This window comes from Salmo salar, chromosome ssa09 (genome assembly GCF_905237065.1).
Source record: "Salmo salar chromosome ssa09, Ssal_v3.1, whole genome shotgun sequence".
Classification (NCBI taxonomy): domain Eukaryota; kingdom Metazoa; phylum Chordata; class Actinopteri; order Salmoniformes; family Salmonidae; genus Salmo; species Salmo salar.
In genome coordinates, this window is record NC_059450.1 from 141,796,705 (window position 1) to 141,818,825 (window position 22,121).

Here is a 22,121-nt window from a genome sequence, read left to right on the forward strand (position 1 = left end):
GAACGGGCAGTCCTTCCCCGGGAGGAAGAACAGCTTCGTCTTGCCGAGGTTCAGCTTGAGGTGGTGATCCGTCATCCACACTGATATGTCTGACAGACATGCAGAGATGCGATTCGCCGCCTGGTTATCAGAAGGGGGAAAGGAGAAGATTAATTGTGTGTCGTCTGCATAGCAATGATAGGAGAGACCATGTGAGGATATGACAGAGCCAAGTGACTTGGTGTATAGCGAGAATAGGAGAGGGCCTAGAACAGAGCCCTGGGGGACACCAGTGGTGAGAGCGCGTGGTGCGGAGACAGATTCTCGCCACGCCACCTGGTAGGAGCGACCTGTCAGGTAGGACGCAATCCAAGCGTGGGCCGCGCCGGAGATGCCCAACTCGGAGAGGGTGGAGAGGAGGATCTGATGGTTCACAGTATCAAAGGCAGCAGATAGGTCTAGAAGGATGAGAGCAGAGGAGAGAGAGTTAGCTTTAGCAGTGCGGAGAGCCTCCGTGACACAGAGAAGAGCAGTCTCAGTTGAATGCCCAGTCTTGAAACCTGACTGATTAGGATCAAGGTCATTCTGAGAGAGAGAGCAGGAGAGCTGGCCAAGGACAGCACGTTCAAGAGTTTTGGAGAGAAAAGAAAGAAGGGATACTGGTCTGTAGTTGTTGACATCGGAGGGATCGAGTGTAGGTTTTGTCAGAAGGGGTGCAACTCTCGCTCTCTTGAAGACGGAAGGGACGTAGCCAGCGGTCAAGGATGAGGTGAGGTAGGGGAGAAGGTCTCCGGAAATGGTCTGGAGAAGAGAGGAGGGGATAGGGTCAAGTGGGCAGGTTGTTGGGCGGCCGGCCGTCACAAGACGCGAGATTTCATCTGGAGAGAGAGGGGAGAAAGAGGTCAAAGCACAGGGTAGGGCAGTGTGAGCAGGACCAGCGGTGTCGTTTGACTTAGCAAACGAGGATCGGATATCGTCAACCTTCTTTTCAAAATGGTTGACAAAGTCATCCACAGAGAGGGAGGAGGGGGAGGAGGATTCAGGAGGGAAGAGAAGGTAGCAAAGAGCTTCCTAGGGTTAGAGGCAGATGCTTGGAATTTAGAGTGGTAGAAAGTGGCTTTAGCAGCAGAGACAGAAGAGGAGAATGTAGAGAGGAGGGAGTGAAAGGATGCCAGGTCCGCAGGGAGGCGAGTTTTCCTCCATTTCCGCTCGGCTGCCCGGAGCCCTGTTCTGTGAGCTCGCAGTGAGTCGTCGAGCCACGGAGCTGGAGGGGAGGACCGAGCCGGCCTGGAGGATAGGGGACAGAGAAAATCAAAGGATGCAGAAAGGGAGGAGAGGAGGGTTGAGGAGGCAGAATCAGGAGATAGGTTGGAGAAGGTTTGAGTAGAGGGAAGAGATGATAGGATGGAAGAGGAGAGAGTAGCGGGAGAGAGAGAGAGCGAAGGTTGGGACGGCGCAATACCATCCGAGTAGGGGCAGAGTGAGAAGTGTTGGATGAGAGCGAGAGGGAAAAGGATACAAGGTAGTGGTCGGAGATTTGGAGGGGAGTTGCAATGAGATTAGTGGAAGAACAGCATCTAGTAAAGATGAGGTCAAGCGTATTGCCTGCCTTGTGAGTAGGGGGGGAAGGTGAGAGGGTGAGGTCAAAAGAGGAGAGGAGTGGAAAGAAGGAGGCAGAGAGGAATGAGTCAAAGGTAGACGTGGGGAGGTTAAAGTCACCCAGAACTGTGAGAGGTGAGCCATCCTCAGGAAAGGAATTTATCAAGGCGTCAAGCTCATTGATGAACTCTCCAAGGGAACCTGGAGGGCGATAAATGAAAAGGATGTTAAGCTTGAAAGGGCTGGTAACTGTGACAGCATGGAATTCAAAGGAGGCGATAGACAGATGGGTCAGGGGAGAAAGAGAGAATGTCCACTTGGGAGAGATGAGGATTCCAGTGCCACCACCCCGCTGGCTCGATGCTCTAGGGGTATGCGAGAACACGTGGGCAGACGAGGAGAGAGCAGTAGGAGTAGCAGTGTTATCTGTGGTAATCCATGTTTCCGTCAGCGCCAGGAAGTCTAGGGACTGGAGGGTAGCATAGGCTGAGATGAACTCAGCCTTGTTGGCCGCAGACCGGCAGTTCCAGAGGCTGCCGGAGACCTGGAACTCCACGTGGGTCGTGCGCGCTGGGACCACCAGGTTAGAGTGGCAGCGGCCACGCGGTGTGAAGCGTTTGTATGGCCTGTGCAGATGGGAGAGAACAGGGATAGACAGACACATGGTTGACAAGCTACAGAAGTGTTGTTTCTTGTATTATTGTCTCTTGTGTCTTTAGAGAACTGTTTCACTTTGATATCCTTTTTCTTCTGTCCTGATTTTCTCTTTCTTTTCTTCTGTTTACAATCAATCCTTAGGGTGTTTTTACCATAAATAATCGATAATATTCCAACTGGACAATAGCGTATTCATTACAGAAGAAAAATGCTAGCCATGCGTGAACGCGCATGAAGTAACTACATGACCTCAGACAGTCCACTGCTTGAACCGGCTGTTATTCCCTCAAAATTTACCATAGGAGCCTCAAACAACTTTCTAAAGACTGTTGGCATCTAGTGGAAGCCTTAGGAAGTGCAAAATGACCCCTAAGTCACTGTAGTTTGGAAAGGGAATAAATAAATAAAAAATACAGCCTCAGATTTTCAACTTCCTGGTTGGATTTTTCTCAGGTTTTTGCCTGCCATATGAGTTCTGTTAAACGCACAGACATCATTCAAACAGTTTTAGAAACTTCAGAGTGCTTTCTATCCAAATCTACTAATAATTTGCATATTCTAGTTTCTGGGCCCGAGTAGTAGGCAGTTTAATTTGGGTACGTTTCTCATCCAGCCGTGAAAATACTGCCCCTTACCCAAGAGAGGTTAAACAGCTTGGAAAATTCCAGAAAATGTTGTCATGGCTGTAGAAGCATCTGATAGGCTAATTGACATAATTTGAGTCAATTGGAGGTGTACCTGTGGATGTATTTCAAGGCCTACCTTCAAACTCAGTGCCTCTTTGCTTGACATCATGGGAAAATCTAAATAAATCAGCCAAGACCTCAGAAAACAATTGTAGACCACAAGTCTGGTTCATCCTTGGGAGCAATTTCCAAACGCCTGAAGGTACCACGTTCATATATACAAACAATAGTACGCAAGTATAAACACCATGGGACCATGCAGCTGTCATACCGCTCAGTAAGGAGACTCATTCTGTCTCCTAGAGATGAACGTACTTTGGTGCGATAAGTGCAAATCAATCCCAGAACAACAGCAAAGGACCATGTGAAGATGCTGGAGAAAACGGGTACAAAAATATCTATATCCACAGTAAAACGAGTCCTATATCGACATAACCTGAAAGGCCACTCAGCAAGGAAGAAGCTTCTCCAAAACCGCCATTAAAAAGCCAGTCTGTTTGCAACTGCACATGGGGACAAAGATTGTACTTTTTGGAGAAATGTCCTCTGGTCTGATGAAACAAAAATAGAACTGTTTGCCCATAATGACCATTGTGTTTGGAGGAAAAAGGGGGAGGCTTGCAAGCCTTGCTAGCCGAAGAACACCATCCCAACCGTGAAGCACGGGGGAGACAGCATCAAGTTCTGGGGGTGCTTTGCTGCAGGAGGGACTGGTGCACTTCACAAAATAGATGACATCATGAAGAAAATTGTGGATATATTGAAGCAACATCTCAAGACATCAGTCAGGAAGTTAAAGCTTGGTCACAAATGGGTCTTCCAAATGGACAATGACCCCAAGCATACTTCCAAAGTTGTGGCAAAATGGCTTAAGGACAACAAAGTCAAGGTATTGGAGGGGCCAGCACAAAGCCCTGACCTCAATCCCATAGAAAATGTGTGGGCAGAACTGAAAAGGCAAGGAGGCCTACAAACCTGACTCAGTTTCTCCAGCTCTGTCAGGAGGAATGGGCCAAAATTCACCCAACTTATTGTGGAAGGCTACCTCAAACGTTTGACCCAAGTTAAACTATTTAAAGGCAATGCTACAAAATACTAATTGAGTGTATGGTTTTACTTCTGACCCTCTGGGAATGTGATGAAAGAAATAAAAGCTGAAATAAATAATTTTCTCTACTATTATTCTGACATTTCACATTCTTAAAATAAAGTGGTGATCCTAACTGACCTGACAGGGACTTTTTACTTGGATTAAATGTCAGGAATTGTGAAAACTGAGTTTAAATGTATTTGGCTAAGGTGTATGTAAACTTCCGATTTCAACTATATGTTCATTTAGCTATGTTCGTGACACATGTATCACACGTATTGGATTCAGTCCCCAGTGTTTAATTTCTTACAGAAATGCACACTGGGCTGGCTCCAGGTATAAGTGGACGCTTAGGGCTGCTAGTGGAATTTCAAGAAATGTAGCTTTAAAACTTAAAAAAAAAAAATCTTTCCAAGATGGCGTAGCAGTCAGACGTCTTGTCTCGTCCCATGTATATATCTTCGCATTCTTTTTAATATTTTTCCTAAACCTCAACTTCAAAATCCTCTCCTGCAACCTGCCTCACCCAATGTGGTGTGGATCTGGTTTTTTTTCTAAAGTATTTCTATTTACCTCAACGCGTTTCAAACCCTAGCATACTGGACCTATTTTTCTCTCCATATCCCCGGATTCCTACCGCAAACTCTGAAACTTTTCATTTGGATCATGGCAGCTAGCTAACCGCAACCCGGGTTGACTACTCCTGGCTAACGTTTCCCTCCCGGAGCAAGCACTAACTAGCCTGGAGCCAGCCCATGCTACACCCATCTCCCAGCTAGGGCTCCTGGGCTACTCCTGAAGCCCACTCCTTCTACTGCCGGTACGGGGCACGGAACCCCGCCGATCCTTCACAACTGGAATACCGACATAATCTGCCTGAGGATCCCAACAGGCCCCTCAGGGCGAGGTGCCTACAGGGGACATTCTGCTAACCACGGCCTGCTAGCTATCTAGAACATATTGGACTGTTAGCTGATCCATCAGCCATTTTCTTGGACTGCTATACCCATTTTGCCAATTGGACTTGGACCCCTCTGCTACTTGGAACCCTACTAATTCCACGACTGGTCTATCGACGTCACCGCACGAGGAGGCAAAAACAGACTTTTCCCCCACCGCGACGGCTCTCTAAGGCCCTTATGCTAGCTTGCTAGCCCCAGCCTGCTAACTGCTAGCTTGCTAGCCCCGGCCTGCTAACTGTCTGAATCGCCGTGTCCCCAGCCAGCCCAACCACTCAATGGACCCATATGTTCACTTGGCTACGCATGCCTCTCCCTAATATCAATATGCCTTGTCCATTACTGTTTTATTTCACTGTAGAGCCTCCAGCCCTGCTCAATATGCCTTAACCAACCATGTTGTTCCACCTCCCACATATGCGATGACATCACCTGGTTTAAACGTCTCGAGACTATATCTCTCTCATCATTACGCAATGCCTAGGTTTACCTCCAATGTACTCTCTTCCTACCATACCTTTGTCTGTACATTATGCCTTGAATCTATGTTATCGTGCCCAGAAACCTGCTCCGTTTACTCTGTTCCGAACGTGCTAGACGGCCAGTTCTTATAGCCTTTAGCCGTAGCCTTATCCTACTCCTCTGATCCTCTCTGGTGATATAGAAGTTAATCCAGGACCTGCAGTGCCTAGCTCCACTCCTACTCCCCAGGTGCTCTCATTTGTTGACTTCTGTAACCGTAAAAGCCTTGGTTTCATGCATGTTAACATTAGAAGCCTGCTTTAGCACATTCTGCCAACCCGGATGTCTTAGTCATGTCTGAATCCTGGCTTAGGAAAACCACCAAAAACCCTGACATTTCCATGCCTAACTAACATTTTCCGGACAAGGTTGAACTGCCAAGGGGGCGGCGTTGCAATCTACTGCAGAGAGGGCCTGCAAAGTTCTATCTTACTATCCAGGTCTGTACCAAAACAATTTGAGCTTCTACTTGTAAAAATGCACCTTTCCAGAAACAAGTCTCTCACCGTTGCCGCTTGCTATAGACCACCCTCTGCCCCAGCTGTGCCCTGGACACCATATGTGAATTAATTGCCCCCCCCCCCCCCCCCATCTATCTTCTGAGCTCGTGCTGCTAGGTGACCTAAACTGGGACATGCTTAACACCCCGGCCATCCGACAATCTGAGCTTGATGCCATCAATCTCACACAAATGATCAATGAACCTACCAGGTACAACCCCAAATCCGTAAACACGGGCACCCTCATAGATATCATCCTAACTATCTCGCCCTCCAAATACACCTCTGCTGTTTTCAACCAAGATCTCAGCGATCATGTGGATATGTGAGGTTCTAGTCCCCCCCCAGGCCTGTCCTCTGTTCTCACACCAGCCCCTCCCCTCTCCCCTCTACCCCCAGGCCTGTCTTCTGTTCTCACACCAGCCCCTCCCCTCTCGCCCCAGGGCTGTCCTCTGTTCTCACACCAGCTCCCTCTCCCTGTGAAACCTGACCCAGAATCAGACCTCTGGCTGGCTTCCATCATGCACCTGGTAACCCTGCTCACCTGAAGTGTGTGTGTGTGTGTGTGTGTGTGGCAGGAGCAGACACATCCATGCCATAGTATGTCGTTGTACAGCACACCCATTGCAATTGCTGCCAGTCTACTGATGTCCAGTGTGTGTTTCCTCATGTTAGTTGTGACTGCGTCAGACAGTCGCACTGTGGTGTCACGTTTCCTTTCATGTGTGTAACTGGGCTCCTCCATGACGTCACCCTCTGGCTTCCTGCATTGTTTGTCTGAGACAGGTGTTCAACTGCACATTTTGACGAGGTGCTTAGTAGAGTTGGGAGATATGGACAAAAATCCATGTGACACTGAATTGATGAGATAACGACAAGTAGAACAATACCTTTAAACTACTACTACTAGTGTGATGGTTGTACCACCATCCTGGTACTGTATATATAAACCACAGTAAAATCACGTTTTTGACTGGTACTGTATATATAAACCACAGTAAAATCACGTTTTTGACTGGTACTGTATATATAAACCACAGTAAAATCACGTTTTTGACTGGTACTGTATATATAAACCACAGTAAAATCACGTTTTTGACTGGTACTGTATATATAAACCACAGTAAAATCACGTTTTTGACTGGTACTGTATATATAAACCACAGTAAAATCACGTTTTTGACTGGTACTGTATATATAAACCACAGTAAAATCACGTTTTTGACTGGTACTGTATATATAAACCACAGTAAAATCACGTTTTTGACTGGTACTGTATATATAAACCACAGTAAAATCACGTTTTTGACTGGTACTGTATATATAAACCACAGTAAAATCACGTTTTTGACTGGTACTGTATATATAAACCACAGTAAAATCACGTTTTTGACTGGTACTGTATATATAAACCACAGTAAAATCACGTTTTTGACTGGTACTGTATATATAAACCACAGTAAAATCACGTTTTTGACTGGTACTGTATATATAAACCACAGTAAAATCACGTTTTTGACTGGTACTGTATATATAAACCACAGTAAAATCACGTTTTTGACTGGTACTGTATATATAAACCACAGTAAAATCACGTTTTTGACTGGTACTGTATATATAAACCACAGTAAAATCACATTTTTGACTGGTACTGTATATATAAACCACAGTAAAATCACGTTTTTGACTGGTACTGTATATATAAACCACAGTAAAATCACGTTTTTGACTGGTACTGTATATATAAACCACAGTAAAATCACGTTTTTGACTGCACTGGGCCTTTAAACTACTACTACTACTACTACTACTACTAGTGTGATGGTTGTACCGCCATCAATTGTCCCATTAACAACCCCCCATATTATCAAACTTATTTAATTTCAAACTACATATTTCTCTAGTATAGGCTACTTATCATAATGAACGACATCAGCAAAATGCCTGTGATAAGTGATCGATATGGTCGCTGTTGATCATTTTTGGTTTATCGTCCCAGCTCCAGTGCTTAGTTCCATAACTTACCAATGGGTCGGTGTGTGTGTGTTTACTTAGCCCTGTCTTGGTGGCTCAGTAAATGTCCTCTGAAAGAATGGCCTAGTTCAGAGTGTTTAATGGCAGTCAAAGAACAGTTGTATCTGCATAGCTGATCATATTAAGTGGCCAAGATGGTGGCTCCAAATGGGCATGATCCTGTACTCGCTGCAGAGCCCAAATGGACCCAAGCACTTAACACCATTACAGACAATGGGGCTGCTGCTTGATTTACTGGCCAAGTGTTATTGAGCCAAAATGTAGATTGAACTGTGGTCTGCTGGAGCACTTAAACACAAGCTCTTTAGGAATAGGTCATTACAGAAAGGCAACTGCGAGTGTGGATGGTCTATTGTGGTGAAACACTGAGCCAGAATGGAAACTGGGAAGCATGTGGTTCTTTACCAAAGCTGCTGAAGCACTTACTGGTGTGTGTGTGTGTGTGTGTGTGTGTGTGTGTGTGTGTGTGTGTGTGTGTGTGTGTGTGTGTGTGTGTGTGTGTTGGTGGTACTTGAACCACCCCCTAAAACCAGAAACATCACATCCGTTACATTTTAGAAGGGAATTTTGAAAACCTGGCAACTCTCGTCCCACACTAACATCCATCATTGCACACTCACAGGAGGATTTGAGAAATGGCAGCTAAATTTACCTTGACTCCCCGTTTACTTGATAATTGCCTTGGCAACGGCCTCAGGTCCAGGCGAGGGGGGGAACCAGAGCATGTTGTCATGGGTGAGGAGAAAGGTTGGTGACCTTTTGTTCCTGTGTTTGCTTAGTGGGCATTCCTCTGAGGGCTGGCGCTCACCCAACCATGGCCAGTCTGTTAGTGTTATATAGGGCTCCCCCTGGGGGTGAAGATGGAGTATTACAGTCTCCTCAGCCAGACATCATCCAACCTTTAGTCATTAGTAATGGGCATCAGATGATGCCTGCATCTAAATAGGACAATAGGAATTGGAAGAAGTCTGAGTTGTGCACCGTGTGGTTCTTCAGCAGTTCATGGTTACTCCCCCTAACAGTCCTCTTTCCTCATCCCAGGTCCTTATGGTGGAGCTGGGTGTTGGTCCCTGCGATGCCTCCCGCCATGACAAACCTCATGGACTTGTGGGCAGCCCACTCCCAGCTGTCTGGAGAGGACCTGGTCACTGTGGACTTCCTGCTACCCACCGGCATCTACATTCAGATGGATGTCCCCAGAGAGGCCACCATACAACACATCAAACTGGTAGGAGAGAGGGGGACAGGGGGTAGGAGAGAGTAGGTATGTGTTTTGGGGGAGTAGGTATGTGTTTTGGGGGAGTAGGTATGTGTTTTGGGGGAGTAGGTATGTCTTTGTCGTGTGTGTCAGTGGAATTTTGGTTGGTGGTGTGTGTGAAGTTGAATTTTATGATGCTTGTAGGTATTTTTGCTGGGCTGTCTGTAGTTAACAGGTGTCTATATCCTAAGGTTGAATCATTTCAGACAGCAGTCAAATCGGTGCAGTTGCCATTTAGAGCAGCATTGGAAAGTATAGCCTAGAAAAGGCCTACTGTGCATCAAGATGTTTTTCTCATGAGAATTCAGTACAATTCTAATGCGATGGATTTCTATCCACATTGCCTACCCAGCTCTACAGAATCTTCAACCTTAGACTGTTTTCTCTCTTCTATTAGAATCAACCCACAAGCAACACATTAGTTTACAACATTCATTAGTTTAACGCAGATTGGTGAGGATTGTTTTAATGAATGTGCTGCCTGGCTGAAGTTCTGGTTCTGAGCCATTGTATAAAGGCCATCATAACAACTAAAACAAGCTGTAGACTGCTGTAGACTGCCGTCTCCTCTCCAGTCCAGACAGACGCTGTCTAATGGGTGTTATTTCACAGCTGGCGGCTGGCGCGGTTTGTTTGTCTCTGAGCTGCACTCACTGCATGCAAATAATGCTATGACATCAGGCGTGACCCGGCTAGTGGGTAGAGGTGGGGTGAGATGGAGGCCAAAGGTCAGCAATGTAACAATGCACTGTAGTCTTTACCGTCATTTAAGGTGTCATATTTTGGTCACAATGATTTTTTTTTTTTAAATGATTTTAGTTTAAAGTGTAAATACTTTGGAGGATTTTTTTTTTTTTTTAACCCTTTGGTGAGATCCCTCTCCCTGCTGGCCCCTCTCCCTGCTGGCCCCTCTCCCTGCTGGCCCCTGGCTCCAGTGTTCTGTTTCTCTGGATCACCCCTGGCTCCAGTGTTCTGTTTCTCTGGATCACCCCTGGCTCCAGTGTTCCTAATGAGGAGTAACCTAACACTCCAATTCACAGAAGTGTTTGTCTCTCTGCTTTTCGTATGTCCAGAAAACGTGGCTAACATCTTTTTTTGCAGTTGTGCAGACAGTTGTGCAGTCTTATCAGTTATGTCCTGGTAGGTAGGCTAGCCGTTAAGCTACAGTCTGGCTACCTGTTGTTGAGTTATGCTCAGAGAGGGCTACTGAAGGCTTGTTCGGTGGAAATCTATTCCCTGGAGCCAGTGAAGAGGAGATATGGAGGAAAGCTGAAAGAAATGAAAAAGCATCTGTGTGACTGCAGAATGCGAGAAGGGGAGGTGTCAAATGTCTACTGTTAACTGATGATCTGGTGCTTCTGTCCCCAACCAAGGAGGGCCTACAGCAGCACCTAGATCTTCTGCACAAATTCTGCCAGACATGGGCCCTGACAGTACATCTCAGTAAGACAAAAATAATGGTGTTCCAAAAAAGGTCCAATTGCCAGGACCACAAATACAAATTCCATCTTGACACCGTTGCCCTAGTTCACACAAAAAAGCGATACATACCTCGCCCTAAACATCAGCGCCACAGATAACTTCTACAAAGCTGTGAATGATCTGAGAGACAAGGCAAGAAGGGCCTTCTATGCCATCAAAAGGATCATAAAATTTGACATACCAATTAGGATCTGTCTTAAAATACTTGGATCAGTTATAGAACCCATTGCCCTTTATGGTTGTGAGGTCTGGGGTCCGCTCACCAACCAAGAATTCACAAAATGGGCCGAACACCAAATTGAGACTGCATGCAGAATTCTGCTAAAATATCCTCCGTGTACAACATAAAACACCAAATAAAGCATGCAGAGCAGAATTAGGCAGATACCCACTAATTATCAACATCCAGAAAAGAGCTGTTTAAATTCTACTACCATCTAAAAGGAAGTGATTCCCAAACCTTCCATAACAAAGCCATCACCTACAGAGAGATGATCCTGGAGAAGAGTCCCCTAAGCAAGCTGGTCCTGGGGCTCTGTTCACAAACACAAACAGACCCCACAGAGTCCCATGACAGCAACACAATTAGACTTCACCAAATCATGAGAAAACAAAAAGATAATTATTTCCAATGTGTAAAGTTATTAACAAAAAACAGAGTAAACTGGAATGCTATTTGGCCCTAAACAGAGAGTATGCAGTGGCAGAATACCTAACCACTGTAACTGACCCAAAATTTAAGGAAAGCTTTGACTATGTACAGACTCAGTGAGCATTGCCTTGTTATTGAGAAAGGATGCCATAGGCAGACCTGGCAGGCTATGTGCACACTGCCCACAAAATGAGGTGGAAACTGAGCTGCACTTCCTAACCTCCTGCCAAATGTATAGCCATATTAGAGACACATATTTCCCTCAGATTACACAGACCCACAAAGAATTTGAAAACAAACCTGATTTTGATAAACTTCCATATCTACTGGGTGAAATACCGCCGTGTGTCATCACAGCAGCAAGATTTGTGACCTGTTGCCACAAGAAAAGGGCAACCAGTGAAGAACAAACACCATTGTAAATACAACCCATATTTATGTTTATTTATTTTCCCTTTTGTACTTTAGCTATTTGCACATCGTTACAACACTTTATATAGACATAATATAACATTTGAAATGTCTTTTCTTTTGGAACTTTTGAGTAATGTTTACTGTTAATTTTGTTTTTCACCTTAGTTTATTATCTTTTTCACTTGCTTTGGCAATGTAGACATATGTTTCCCATGCCAATAAAGCCAATTCGGGGAGGGGGAGATTAATTTCCCCCAACTAAAGATGTTAAGGAGCAGAGTCGTCCCCAGGCAAAAGGCCTGCCAGCCACCTAACATTAAACCCCACCCAGACACTGTTTTCTAGACAACACAGTAGCTGGGTGGAGAATAAAAATGTCTCCCCTGCTCAGACAGGACGTGGGCATGACATTTATCAGGGGCAGACTGACACACAACCACTCAGCTGCCATTAGAATACCTAATCTTTCACTTTTATTCCAATGTAAGGAAATGTGGCCTAATATTCGTCCTCGACTAGCCAACAGCACAGGAATCGTTGTGACTTGTACTCAATAAGTGTTGTTTTAGGGAAAAAATACATTGTTACCTTGCGTATCCATCCAATGTGTATGAAATAAAAAATAAACTGAATGGAAGACAAAAATATTGAAAAGATGCTGTTGAACGAAATGGTGAAGTTTTAATAAAATGTCTCTTAAGGAGGCTGTTATTCTGCTTCAAGGTGCTGACTTCTAAGAGGGAGTGTCGTTTCAGGTAACAGTAGTGATCATGTGATCTCTGGATGGCTACGAATAGCATGGTGGTTAAATGTGACAGATAATTAGATCTCACACAATGGATAATAACAACAGATTTGTTAGGTAACAGCAATTATTTGTCATGTGAACGTAGTACAGCCAAATAGTAAACAGTAATTCAATCTAGGATGTGGTAAAAGCTGAAAACCGAGAGTGTTTTTGTTTTAGCCTCTCGGTCTATACTTTGCGGGGACTTGGTCTGATGTTATGATCAGTAAGTTGGTTATGACAGACGAATGTTGTGGCAAGGGTTTTAACTTGTTTGTCTGAAGGGAGGTGACATGACTCCTTGACTAATACTCTGTCCTCGCGTTTATCTTCTTAGTGACCGGTTGGCTCAAACACACAACACCCTGTGACTGCGCAACGGGACATGATTCATGTCCTGATTGGTTTGTGGAAGCATGATTCATGTCCTGATTGGTTTGTGGAAGCATGATTCATGTCCTGATTGGTTTATACAGGACCTGTGTCATGTTTTTATTCCCCTGTCATCATATGGTTGTTGTTCATCCATTGGTTGTTAACATTTCAATTATGCTGATTCTTAGAACTACTGTTGGCTTTAGACTGTATTATTGTGACGCGAGTCATGATGCTATTGGCTAATAATTGAGTTTCCACTTGTAGATCCTGTATTGTAGAGGCTGAACCTGTCTCTGTGTCGCCTGTGATCATACAGGTAGATTGTGTCAACTTGTCTTGCCATAGTTTCTGTAATAACTCTGTTATCCCCCTCTTTTTCCTCCTCCTTCCTCATAGCTCCTATGGAAGCAGGCCCAGTCATACCCCCTGTTCCCTTCTCTGGGGGAGATGGAGGGCCACATGTTTGAGTGTGTGAACCAGGCAGCGGTACACGAGGAGCTGGAGGATGAGACCAGGCGCCTCTGTGACGTCAGGCCCTTCTGGCCCATGCTCAAACTGGTCACACGTAACTGTGGCCGCGCCGAACGCCTACTCGACTCCAAGATCGGCGTGCTCATCGGAAAAGGTGACACCTTTTCTCTCTGTCTCTGTAGACCCCCACACTGATGATTGACTTACAGAGTAGGGATGCTCCCAGACAGTGATCTCACACCACCACCGGTTAATCTCCAGTATCTTTGCCTTGGCTGTCAGACGTGAGCCGTCTTTTCAGATGTTTCATGTCATCATTCCAATATCAGCTGAAGTCAGGCCCGTCGGATGCAAAACAATCCGGTTAGAATAGACAGGCTCCTGATGTCTGTTACATCGTCCGTCACTCAGTGTTATCTGTGATGGTGCTAAGGCGCTGTGCAGAGTGGTGGTAACACGCCAGACCACCACTGTAATGGTAGGGAAGATAAAGCCCCTGGGTGGAACGGTCAGTCTATTGCGTTGATACACACAAAATTAAAAATTATTGTATGCATGCACGCTTACACACTAGTGATGTGCTGTTTTACTCATTAACCGCGTTCCCCGTGGTTCTATCCAGGGCGGACGGGTTGTTTCTCTTTATTCAATCTGTAAAAACAATTGTATATCTATCTGCTATATTGACATTTTTATTTCATTATGTTAGGCTATCATGAGCCTAAGCTTTAGGGCTTAAATGCACACGTACCAAATAGCCTACACGGCCAATCGCCAAATAAGGCTTTAGGAACAGGCAGAGATGGTTAACATCAATACAGAGACAAAATATGTTCTTCTTCTTGAACTGCATTGTTGGTTAAGGGCTTGTAATTAAGCATTTCACAGTAAAGTCTACACTTGTTGTCTTCGGCGCATGTGACAAAGTTTGATTTTGGAAAAAGAACATTGTCGAAGTTTAATTCAATAAGACAAAAGCTGCCGAAAGGAGAGTTGAAAATAAAGAGATGGGAAGGCCAGAAAAGTAATGTTTAGGAACTAGTTGGTAAAGTGGTAAGAGGATGATAGCAGTGTGGCTGTGTGGTGATTGTGAGGTGTTATACAAATTTGACAGTAACTAGACAGAGACTTCAAATAGGCCTATGATGCGTCAAGGGAACAGTAACCTACTGTTCAGATGGGTTAAATGGAAAATGACATCTGGACACTGACTGTAGAATTAAGCATTTCTTGCATACACCAAATGTAGGCAACATTTTTACAGGAGTCGAGAAATGTAATTTTTCTTTCTGCATCTTGAGGGAATGCAATGCTCAGTTAGCACCTCTACAGATGATATGTCTTCTTCATAAAAGCTGATATTTCATCCACATAAAATATGCATCCAAGCCGAACTGAAATCTTGTCAGAAACACATTGGGTCGTTTTCACAGCTTTCTTTTTCTTTACAACCAGTCAAATTAATGTTATTTGGACATTTTTGCACAGAAAATATTTTTGTTGCAGCGTATTTCCTCCCCAGCCCCTAAATGTCTTTGCTCCGCCAGTGATGACAGAGAATTTTACCGACGTCAACTAGATTGAAGCATTCATGCTATCTATCTATTACATTACTCTGTAGAGCAAGGGTTTATTTAGTTCACATAGTCCGGCGGTTGCGAATGGGTTATTAGCAATTGCGGGTGTGGGTGAACAAACAGCTGACCCGTGCACTGCTATCACACACACACACACACACACACACACACACACACACACACACACACACACACACACACACACACACACACACACACACACACAGTCGTGTTGGCCTGAGGGTGTGTGGGACATAGATGGTAGGGGTCTATGGAGGTCCCCTAGGCTGCTGGCCAATCAGGCCTGTTCAGAGAGGGAATCAGCGATAGTAATTGAAGGAGACTCATCCCATGTTGATATTCTCCCTCTTGGCTCCGGCTTTTGTCAGATGTGATCTGTAAAAGGCTTTTGTCAGATGTGATCTGTAAAAGGCTTTTGTCAGTAAGCGGTACTCAAAACAGCCCTCAGGCGCTGGCTAGCCACAGACACACACACACACACACACACACACACACACACACACACACACACACACACACACACACACACACACACACTGAGGGAGTTCTGGCCAGCCGCTTACACAGGCACACACAAGCTAATAATGCAGACCAGAGGCATCCTCTGAGAGCTGAGGGTCATATGAATGTTTAATGGTTTTAAATGTCAACATGTTTTTATCATCCAAAGCATTTGACGGCCCCAAAATACCGAGCTCTGTTCAACAAGTAGATATGATGAATTTAGGATCTAGATTTCATACCCAGTGACAGTTGTATTTCAGTGTAAACAGTAGGTTAGAGTTCAACACTGTTGAGATTGGATTGTCATTTGTAATCCCTCATAAACATGAATTGCTACTTGTTACCATGCCAGGTTATGTGTCAGTCAGAGGGAGTGCATTAAACATGAATGGCAATGCCTTTTAATGCAGTACCGTTAGACCCACTCATGCAGAGGTTTTACTGTTTTTTTACACACTGTAGTGCTCATGCCATTAGTGTGTGTGTGTGTGTGTGTGTGTGTGTGTGTGTGTGTGTGTGTGTGTGTGTGTGTGTGTGTGTGTGTGTGTGTGTGTGTGTGTGTGTGTGTGTGTGTGTGTGTGTGTGTGTGTGTGTGTGGGGCCTCTAAGAACCTCTTACACCGTGCTTATATAGCTTAATGACTGCTCACAGGTGTTCACAAACGGAACACGATCAATAAAATACATCTTTGGTATAAAATGCTGTAAAACCTCTTGTGGCCTTGTTATGCACGCCCGATCACCTGCAAAGTCGTTATGCAATGCTTATAAAGCTGTCATGAAGTACTTATGAAGCTTCGTGAACCATTCACAGGTCTCCACGAGCTGGACGCTCTGCAGGACCAGGAGGTGAAGGACTTCCGCAGTAAGATGTTCCGTATCAGCGAGGAGAAGATGCAGCAGGTACAGTTGATGACCTGGAGCGAGTGGCTGCAGGCCTGCTTCTCTCCGCAGCTGGAGCCAGGGGGAGGAGCCACACCCGTCACAGACGGTGTCAACGACAAACAGGCCGAAGCCAGCCTCAAAGTCACCATGCACTTCGACCAGTCCCAGGTACCTAACAGTACACATTGGGAGCACAATATTTCCCATCAGAAATACACACACACACACTCCGAGAGCAACATATGCCCAACAATGGGGTGGATGTCGCTGTCTTCGAGTAGTCACATTTACAATACTACACACCCTCAGCTGTTATCACTCAATCAATCGATCAATCAAATGCATTTCTAAATCCCTTTTTACATCAGCCGATGTCAAAGTGCTATACAGAAACCCAGCCTAAAACACCAAACTGCAAGCAATGCAGATGTAGAAGCATGGTGGCTAGGAAAAACTCTAGAAAGGCAGGAACCTAGGAAGAAACCTAGAGAGGAACCAGGCTCTTAGGAGTGGCTAGTCCTCTTCTGGCTGTGCCGGGTGGAAATTATAAGAGTACATGGCCATTTAAGGCCAGTTTGAACATCTTGAAGAACAAACGTTCATAGATGACCAGCAGGGTCAAATAATAATCACAGTGGTTGTAGAGGGTGCAACAGGTCAGTACCTCAGGAGTAAATGTCAGTTGGCTTTTCATAGCCGAGCATTCAGAGATTGAGACAGCAGGTGTGAGAGAGTTGAAAACAGCACGTCAAGGTAGCACGTCCGGTGAACAGGTCATGGTTCCCTAGCCGTAGGCAGAACAGTTGAAACTGGAGCAGCAGCATGACCAGGTGGACTAGGGACAGCAGGAGTCATCAGGCCAAGTAGTGCTGAGGCATGATCCTAGGGCTCCGGTCCGCCGGGGGAGAGAGAGAATTAGAGCACACTTAAATTCACTCTGGACACCAGATAAGACAAGAAAATTACACCAGATATAACAGACTAACCCTAGTCCCCCGGCACACAGACTATTGCATCATAGATACTGGAGACTGAGACAGGGGTGGGTAGGGGGACACACCACTAGAGGGATATCAACAGACCCCAAACATACAACCCTGAGACGAGGCTGAGTATAGCCCACAAAGATCTCCTCCACCGCACAAGCCCGACAGGGTGCAAAACCGGACAGGTATATCACGTCTGACTCAACCCAGTCAAGTGGGTTGAGCAGCAGTGAGGGCTCTTTGATACTGCGCGGTACTGTCTTTCCAAAGCTAGTCTGAGGACTTCCAGTTTGGTGGAGCGCCATTTCCGTTCCAATTTTCTGGAAGCTTGCTTCAGGACTTGGGTATTTTCTGTATACCAGGGAGCAAATATGTTGTGACAAATGATTTTGGTTTTTAGGCGTGCGACTGCATCTAGGATATAACGCAAGGTTAAATTAAGATTCTCAGATGGTTAACTGATTTTTGTACTCCGACGCCCTAGGGTAGGTGGAGGGAGTCTGGAAGGGCAACTAGGAGTCTTTGTGTTTCCGAGAATTTATAGCATGGCTTTTGATGATCCTTGGTTGGGGTCTGAGCAGATTATTTGTTGCGATTGTAACGTAATAAAATGGTGGTCCGATAGTCCAGTATTATGAGGAAAAACATTTAGCACCACAATATTTATTCCATGGGACAAAACTAGATCCAGGGTATGACTGTGGCAATGACTAGTTCGAGACATGTTGGTCAAAACCCACTGAGTCGATGATGGCTCCGAAAGCCTTTTTGAGTGGGTCTGTGGACTTTTCCATGTGAATATTAAAGTCACAAAAAAATATATCTGCCATGACTACAAGGTCCATTAGGAATTCAGGGAACTCTGTGAGGAACGCTGTATATGGCCCAGGAGACCTGTAAACAGTAGCTATAAAAAGTGATAAGTAGACTGCATAGATTTCATGACTAGAAGCTCAAAAGATGACAACGCAGGCATTTTTTGGGGGGTTAAATTGAAATTTGCTGTCATGTTAGCAACACCTCTGCCTTTGCGAAATGTGCGGGGGATATGGTCACTAGTGTAACCAGGAGAAGAGGCCTTATTTAACACAGTAAATTAATCGGGCTTGAGCCATTTTTCAGTCAGGCCAATCACATCAAGATTATGATCTGTGATTAGTTCATTGACTATAACTGCCTTGGAAGTGAGGGAACTAACATTTAACTAACCCTATTTTGAGATGAGATATCACAATCTCTTTCAATAATGACAGGAATGGAGGTCTTTATTCCAGTGAGATTGCTAAGGCGAACACCGCCATGTTTTGCTCAACCTAGATCGAGGCACAGCCACGGCCTCAATGAGGATAGCTGAGCTGACTACACTGACTGCTAGTGGCAGACTCTACTAAGCTGGTAGGCTGGCGAACAGGGTGCAGGCCAGGCAGCAGGCTATCTCATTGTGGAGTTAGTGCCCTGTCTATGTTCATAGATAAGGTGAGAGCACCCCTCCAGCTAGGATGGAGTCCGTCACTCCTCAGCAGGCCAGGCTTTGAGTCCCAGAAAGCGAGACAATTATCTACATATATATCTTTTGGGAGGGGCAGAAAACCGTTTTCAACCAGCGATTGAGTTGTGAGACTCTGCTGTAGAGCTCATCACTCCCCCTAACTGGGAGGGGGCCAGAGACAATTACTCGATGCCGACACATCTTTCTAGCTGATTTAAACGCTGAGGCTTTGTTGCGCTAGGTGACCTCTGACTGTTTCATCCTAACATCGTGCCGTGGATAACAATATCCCTATACTCTCTACACTCGCCAGTTTTAGCCTTAGCCAGCACCATCTTCAGATTAGCCTTAACGTCGGTAGCCCTGCCCCCTGGTAAACAGTGTATGATCGCTGGATGATTCGTTTTTAAGTCTAATACTGCGGGTAATGGAGTCGCCAATGACTAGGGTTTTCAATTTGTCAGAGTTAATGGTGGGAGGCTTTGGCAGCTCAGACCCCACGACGGGTAGAGGAAAGACCTGAGGAAGCTCGGCCTCTGACTCCGGCTCATTGCTTAATGTGCAGAACCGGTTTAAAGTTTCTGTCGGCTAAATGAGCGACACCGGTTGAGCATGCCGACAGCATTTCTTTCCAGAAGTATTGAGAAAATTGTCCGGCTTGTGAGGACTGTGCGGGGGGATTTATACTACTATCTGTACTTACTGTTTCATCCTTTCCTACACTTAAATTGCCTTTACCTAACGATTGCATCTGAAGCTGTGCTTGCCACGTGTATAAGGTGATAGTTCTCCTGTATATTATGAGTACAGCGACTGCAATTAGATGGCATAGTGTTAATGTTACTACTTACAGTGGCTTGCAAAAGTATTCACCCCCTTGGCATTTTTCCTATTTTGTTGCCTTACAACCTGGAATTTGGGGGTTGTATCATTTGATTTACACAACATGCCTACCACTTTAAAAATGCAAAATATTTTTTATTGTGAAAAAAATACAAGAAATAAGACAAGAAAAACAGAACTAGTGTGCAAGTCTCTTGGGGTATGTCTCTATAAGCTTGGCACATCTAGCCACTGGGATTTTTGCCCATTCTTCAAGGCAAAACTGCTCCAGCTCTTTCAAGTTGGATGGGTTCTGCTGGTGTACTGCAATCTTTAAGTCATGCCACAGATTCTCAATTGGATTGAGGTCTGGGCTTTGACTAGGCCATTCCGAGACATTTAAATGTTTCCCCTTAAACCACTTCAGTGTTGCTTTAGCAGTATGCTTAGGGTCATTGTCCTGCTGGAAGGTGAACCTCTGCCCCAGTCTCAAATCTCTGGAAGACTGAAACAGGTTTCCCTCAAGAATTTCCCTGTTTTTAGTGACATCCATCATTCCTTCAATTCTGACCAGTTTCCCAGTCCCCTGATGAAAAACATGGGGATGGCGTTCTCTGGGTGATGTGAGGTGTTGGGTTGCGCCAGACATGGCGTTTTCCTTGATGGTCAAAAAGCGACATTTTAGTCTCATCTTACCAGAGTACCTTCTTCCATATGTTTGGGGAGTCTCCCACATGCCTTTTGGCGAACACCAAACGTGTTTGCTTATTTTTTTTTCTTTTAAGCAATGGCTTTTTTTCTGGCCTCTCTTCCATAAAGCCCAGGTCTGTGGAGTGTATGGCTAAACTGGTCCTATGGACAGATACTCCAATCTCCGCTGTGGAGCTTTGCAGCTCCTTCAGGGTTATCTTTGGTCTCTTTGTTGCCTCTCTGATTAATGCCCTCCTTGCCTGGTCTGTGAGTTTTGGTGGGCGGCCCTCTCTTGGCAGGTTTGTTGTGGTGCCATATTCTTTCTATTTTTTTAATAATGGATTTAATGGTGCTCCGTGGGATGTTCAAAGTTTCAGAATTTTTTAAACCCAACCCTGATCTGTACTTCTCCACAACTTTATCCCTGACCTGTTTGGAGAGCTTCTTGGTCTTCATAGTGCCTCTTGCTTGCCCCTTGTTTGGTGGTGTTGCGGACTCTGAGGCCTTTCAGAACCGGTGTATGTATACTGAGATCATGTGACAGATCATGTGACACTTAGATTGATGACAGGTGGACTTTATTTAACTAATTATGTGACTTCTGAAGGTAATTGGTTGAACCAGATCTTATTTAGGGGCTTCATAGTAAAGGGGGTGAATACATGTGCACGCACCACTTTTCAGTTTTTTGTTTTTTTTTGCAATTCTTTTAAACAAGTAATTCTTTGCATTTCACTTCACCAATTTGGACTATTTTGTGTATGTCCATTACATGAAATCCAAATAAACATCCATTTCAATTACAGGTTGTAATGCAACAAAATGTAGCTTTTTCGGCTGGTGGAGGTCCTGTAGAACCATGTCCGGATATTGCGTTGGGGTGAAAAAGTTGAGCAAGGAAAAACTAAGACATTGGTAAATAAAGTAAAAACCCAGTTTGGCATATAGCCAAGTAGCAACAAACAGCACAGAGACAAGTCCAGAAGTTGACTACTGACTGGCATCAATCAGTAGTCACATTTACAATACTACCCACCCTCAGCTGTCATCAATCAGTAGGCACATTTACAATACTACACACCCTCAGCTGTCATCAATCAGTAGGCACATTTACAATACTACACACCCTCAGCTGTCATCAATCAGTAGGCACATTTACAATACTACACACCCTCAGCTGTCATCAATCAGTAGGCACATTTACAACACTACACACCCTCAGCTGTCATCAATCAGTAGTCACATTTACAATACTACACACCCTCAGCTGTCATCAATCAGTAGGCACATTTACAATACTACACACCCTCAGCTGTCATCAATCAGTAGGCACATTTACAATACTACACACCCTCAGCTGTCATCAATCAGTAGGCACATTTACAATACTACACACCCTCAGCTGTCATCAATCAGTAGGCACATTTACAACACTACACACCCTCAGCTGTCATCAATCAGTAGTCACATTTACAATACTACACACCCTCAGCTGTCATCAATCAGTAGGCACATTTACAATACTACACACCCTCAGCTGTCATCAATCAGTAGGCACATTTACAATACTACACACCCTCAGCTGTCATCAATCAGTAGGCACATTTACAACACTACACACCCTCAGCTGTCATCAATCAGTAGGCACATTTACAACACTACACACCCTCAGCTATCATC

At 44.9% G+C, this 22,121-nt stretch overlaps 1 protein-coding gene across 7 annotated transcripts in view; it reads left to right on the forward strand.

The window, feature by feature from the left end:
- The window catches only part of LOC106613172 (phosphatidylinositol 4,5-bisphosphate 3-kinase catalytic subunit beta isoform), a 74,179-nt gene that overhangs the window by 33,872 nt on the left and 18,186 nt on the right, over positions 1–22,121 (forward strand). For all 7 annotated transcript variants that reach the window (XM_045724734.1, XM_045724736.1, XM_045724730.1 and 4 more), the window contains 3 exons: positions 9,068–9,254; positions 13,394–13,622; positions 16,384–16,622. In XM_045724734.1, the coding sequence (XP_045580690.1) occupies positions 9,102–9,254; positions 13,394–13,622; positions 16,384–16,622 (621 nt within the window). In that variant the 5' untranslated portion in view covers positions 9,068–9,101. The remainder of the gene's footprint in view (positions 1–9,067; positions 9,255–13,393; positions 13,623–16,383; positions 16,623–22,121) is intronic.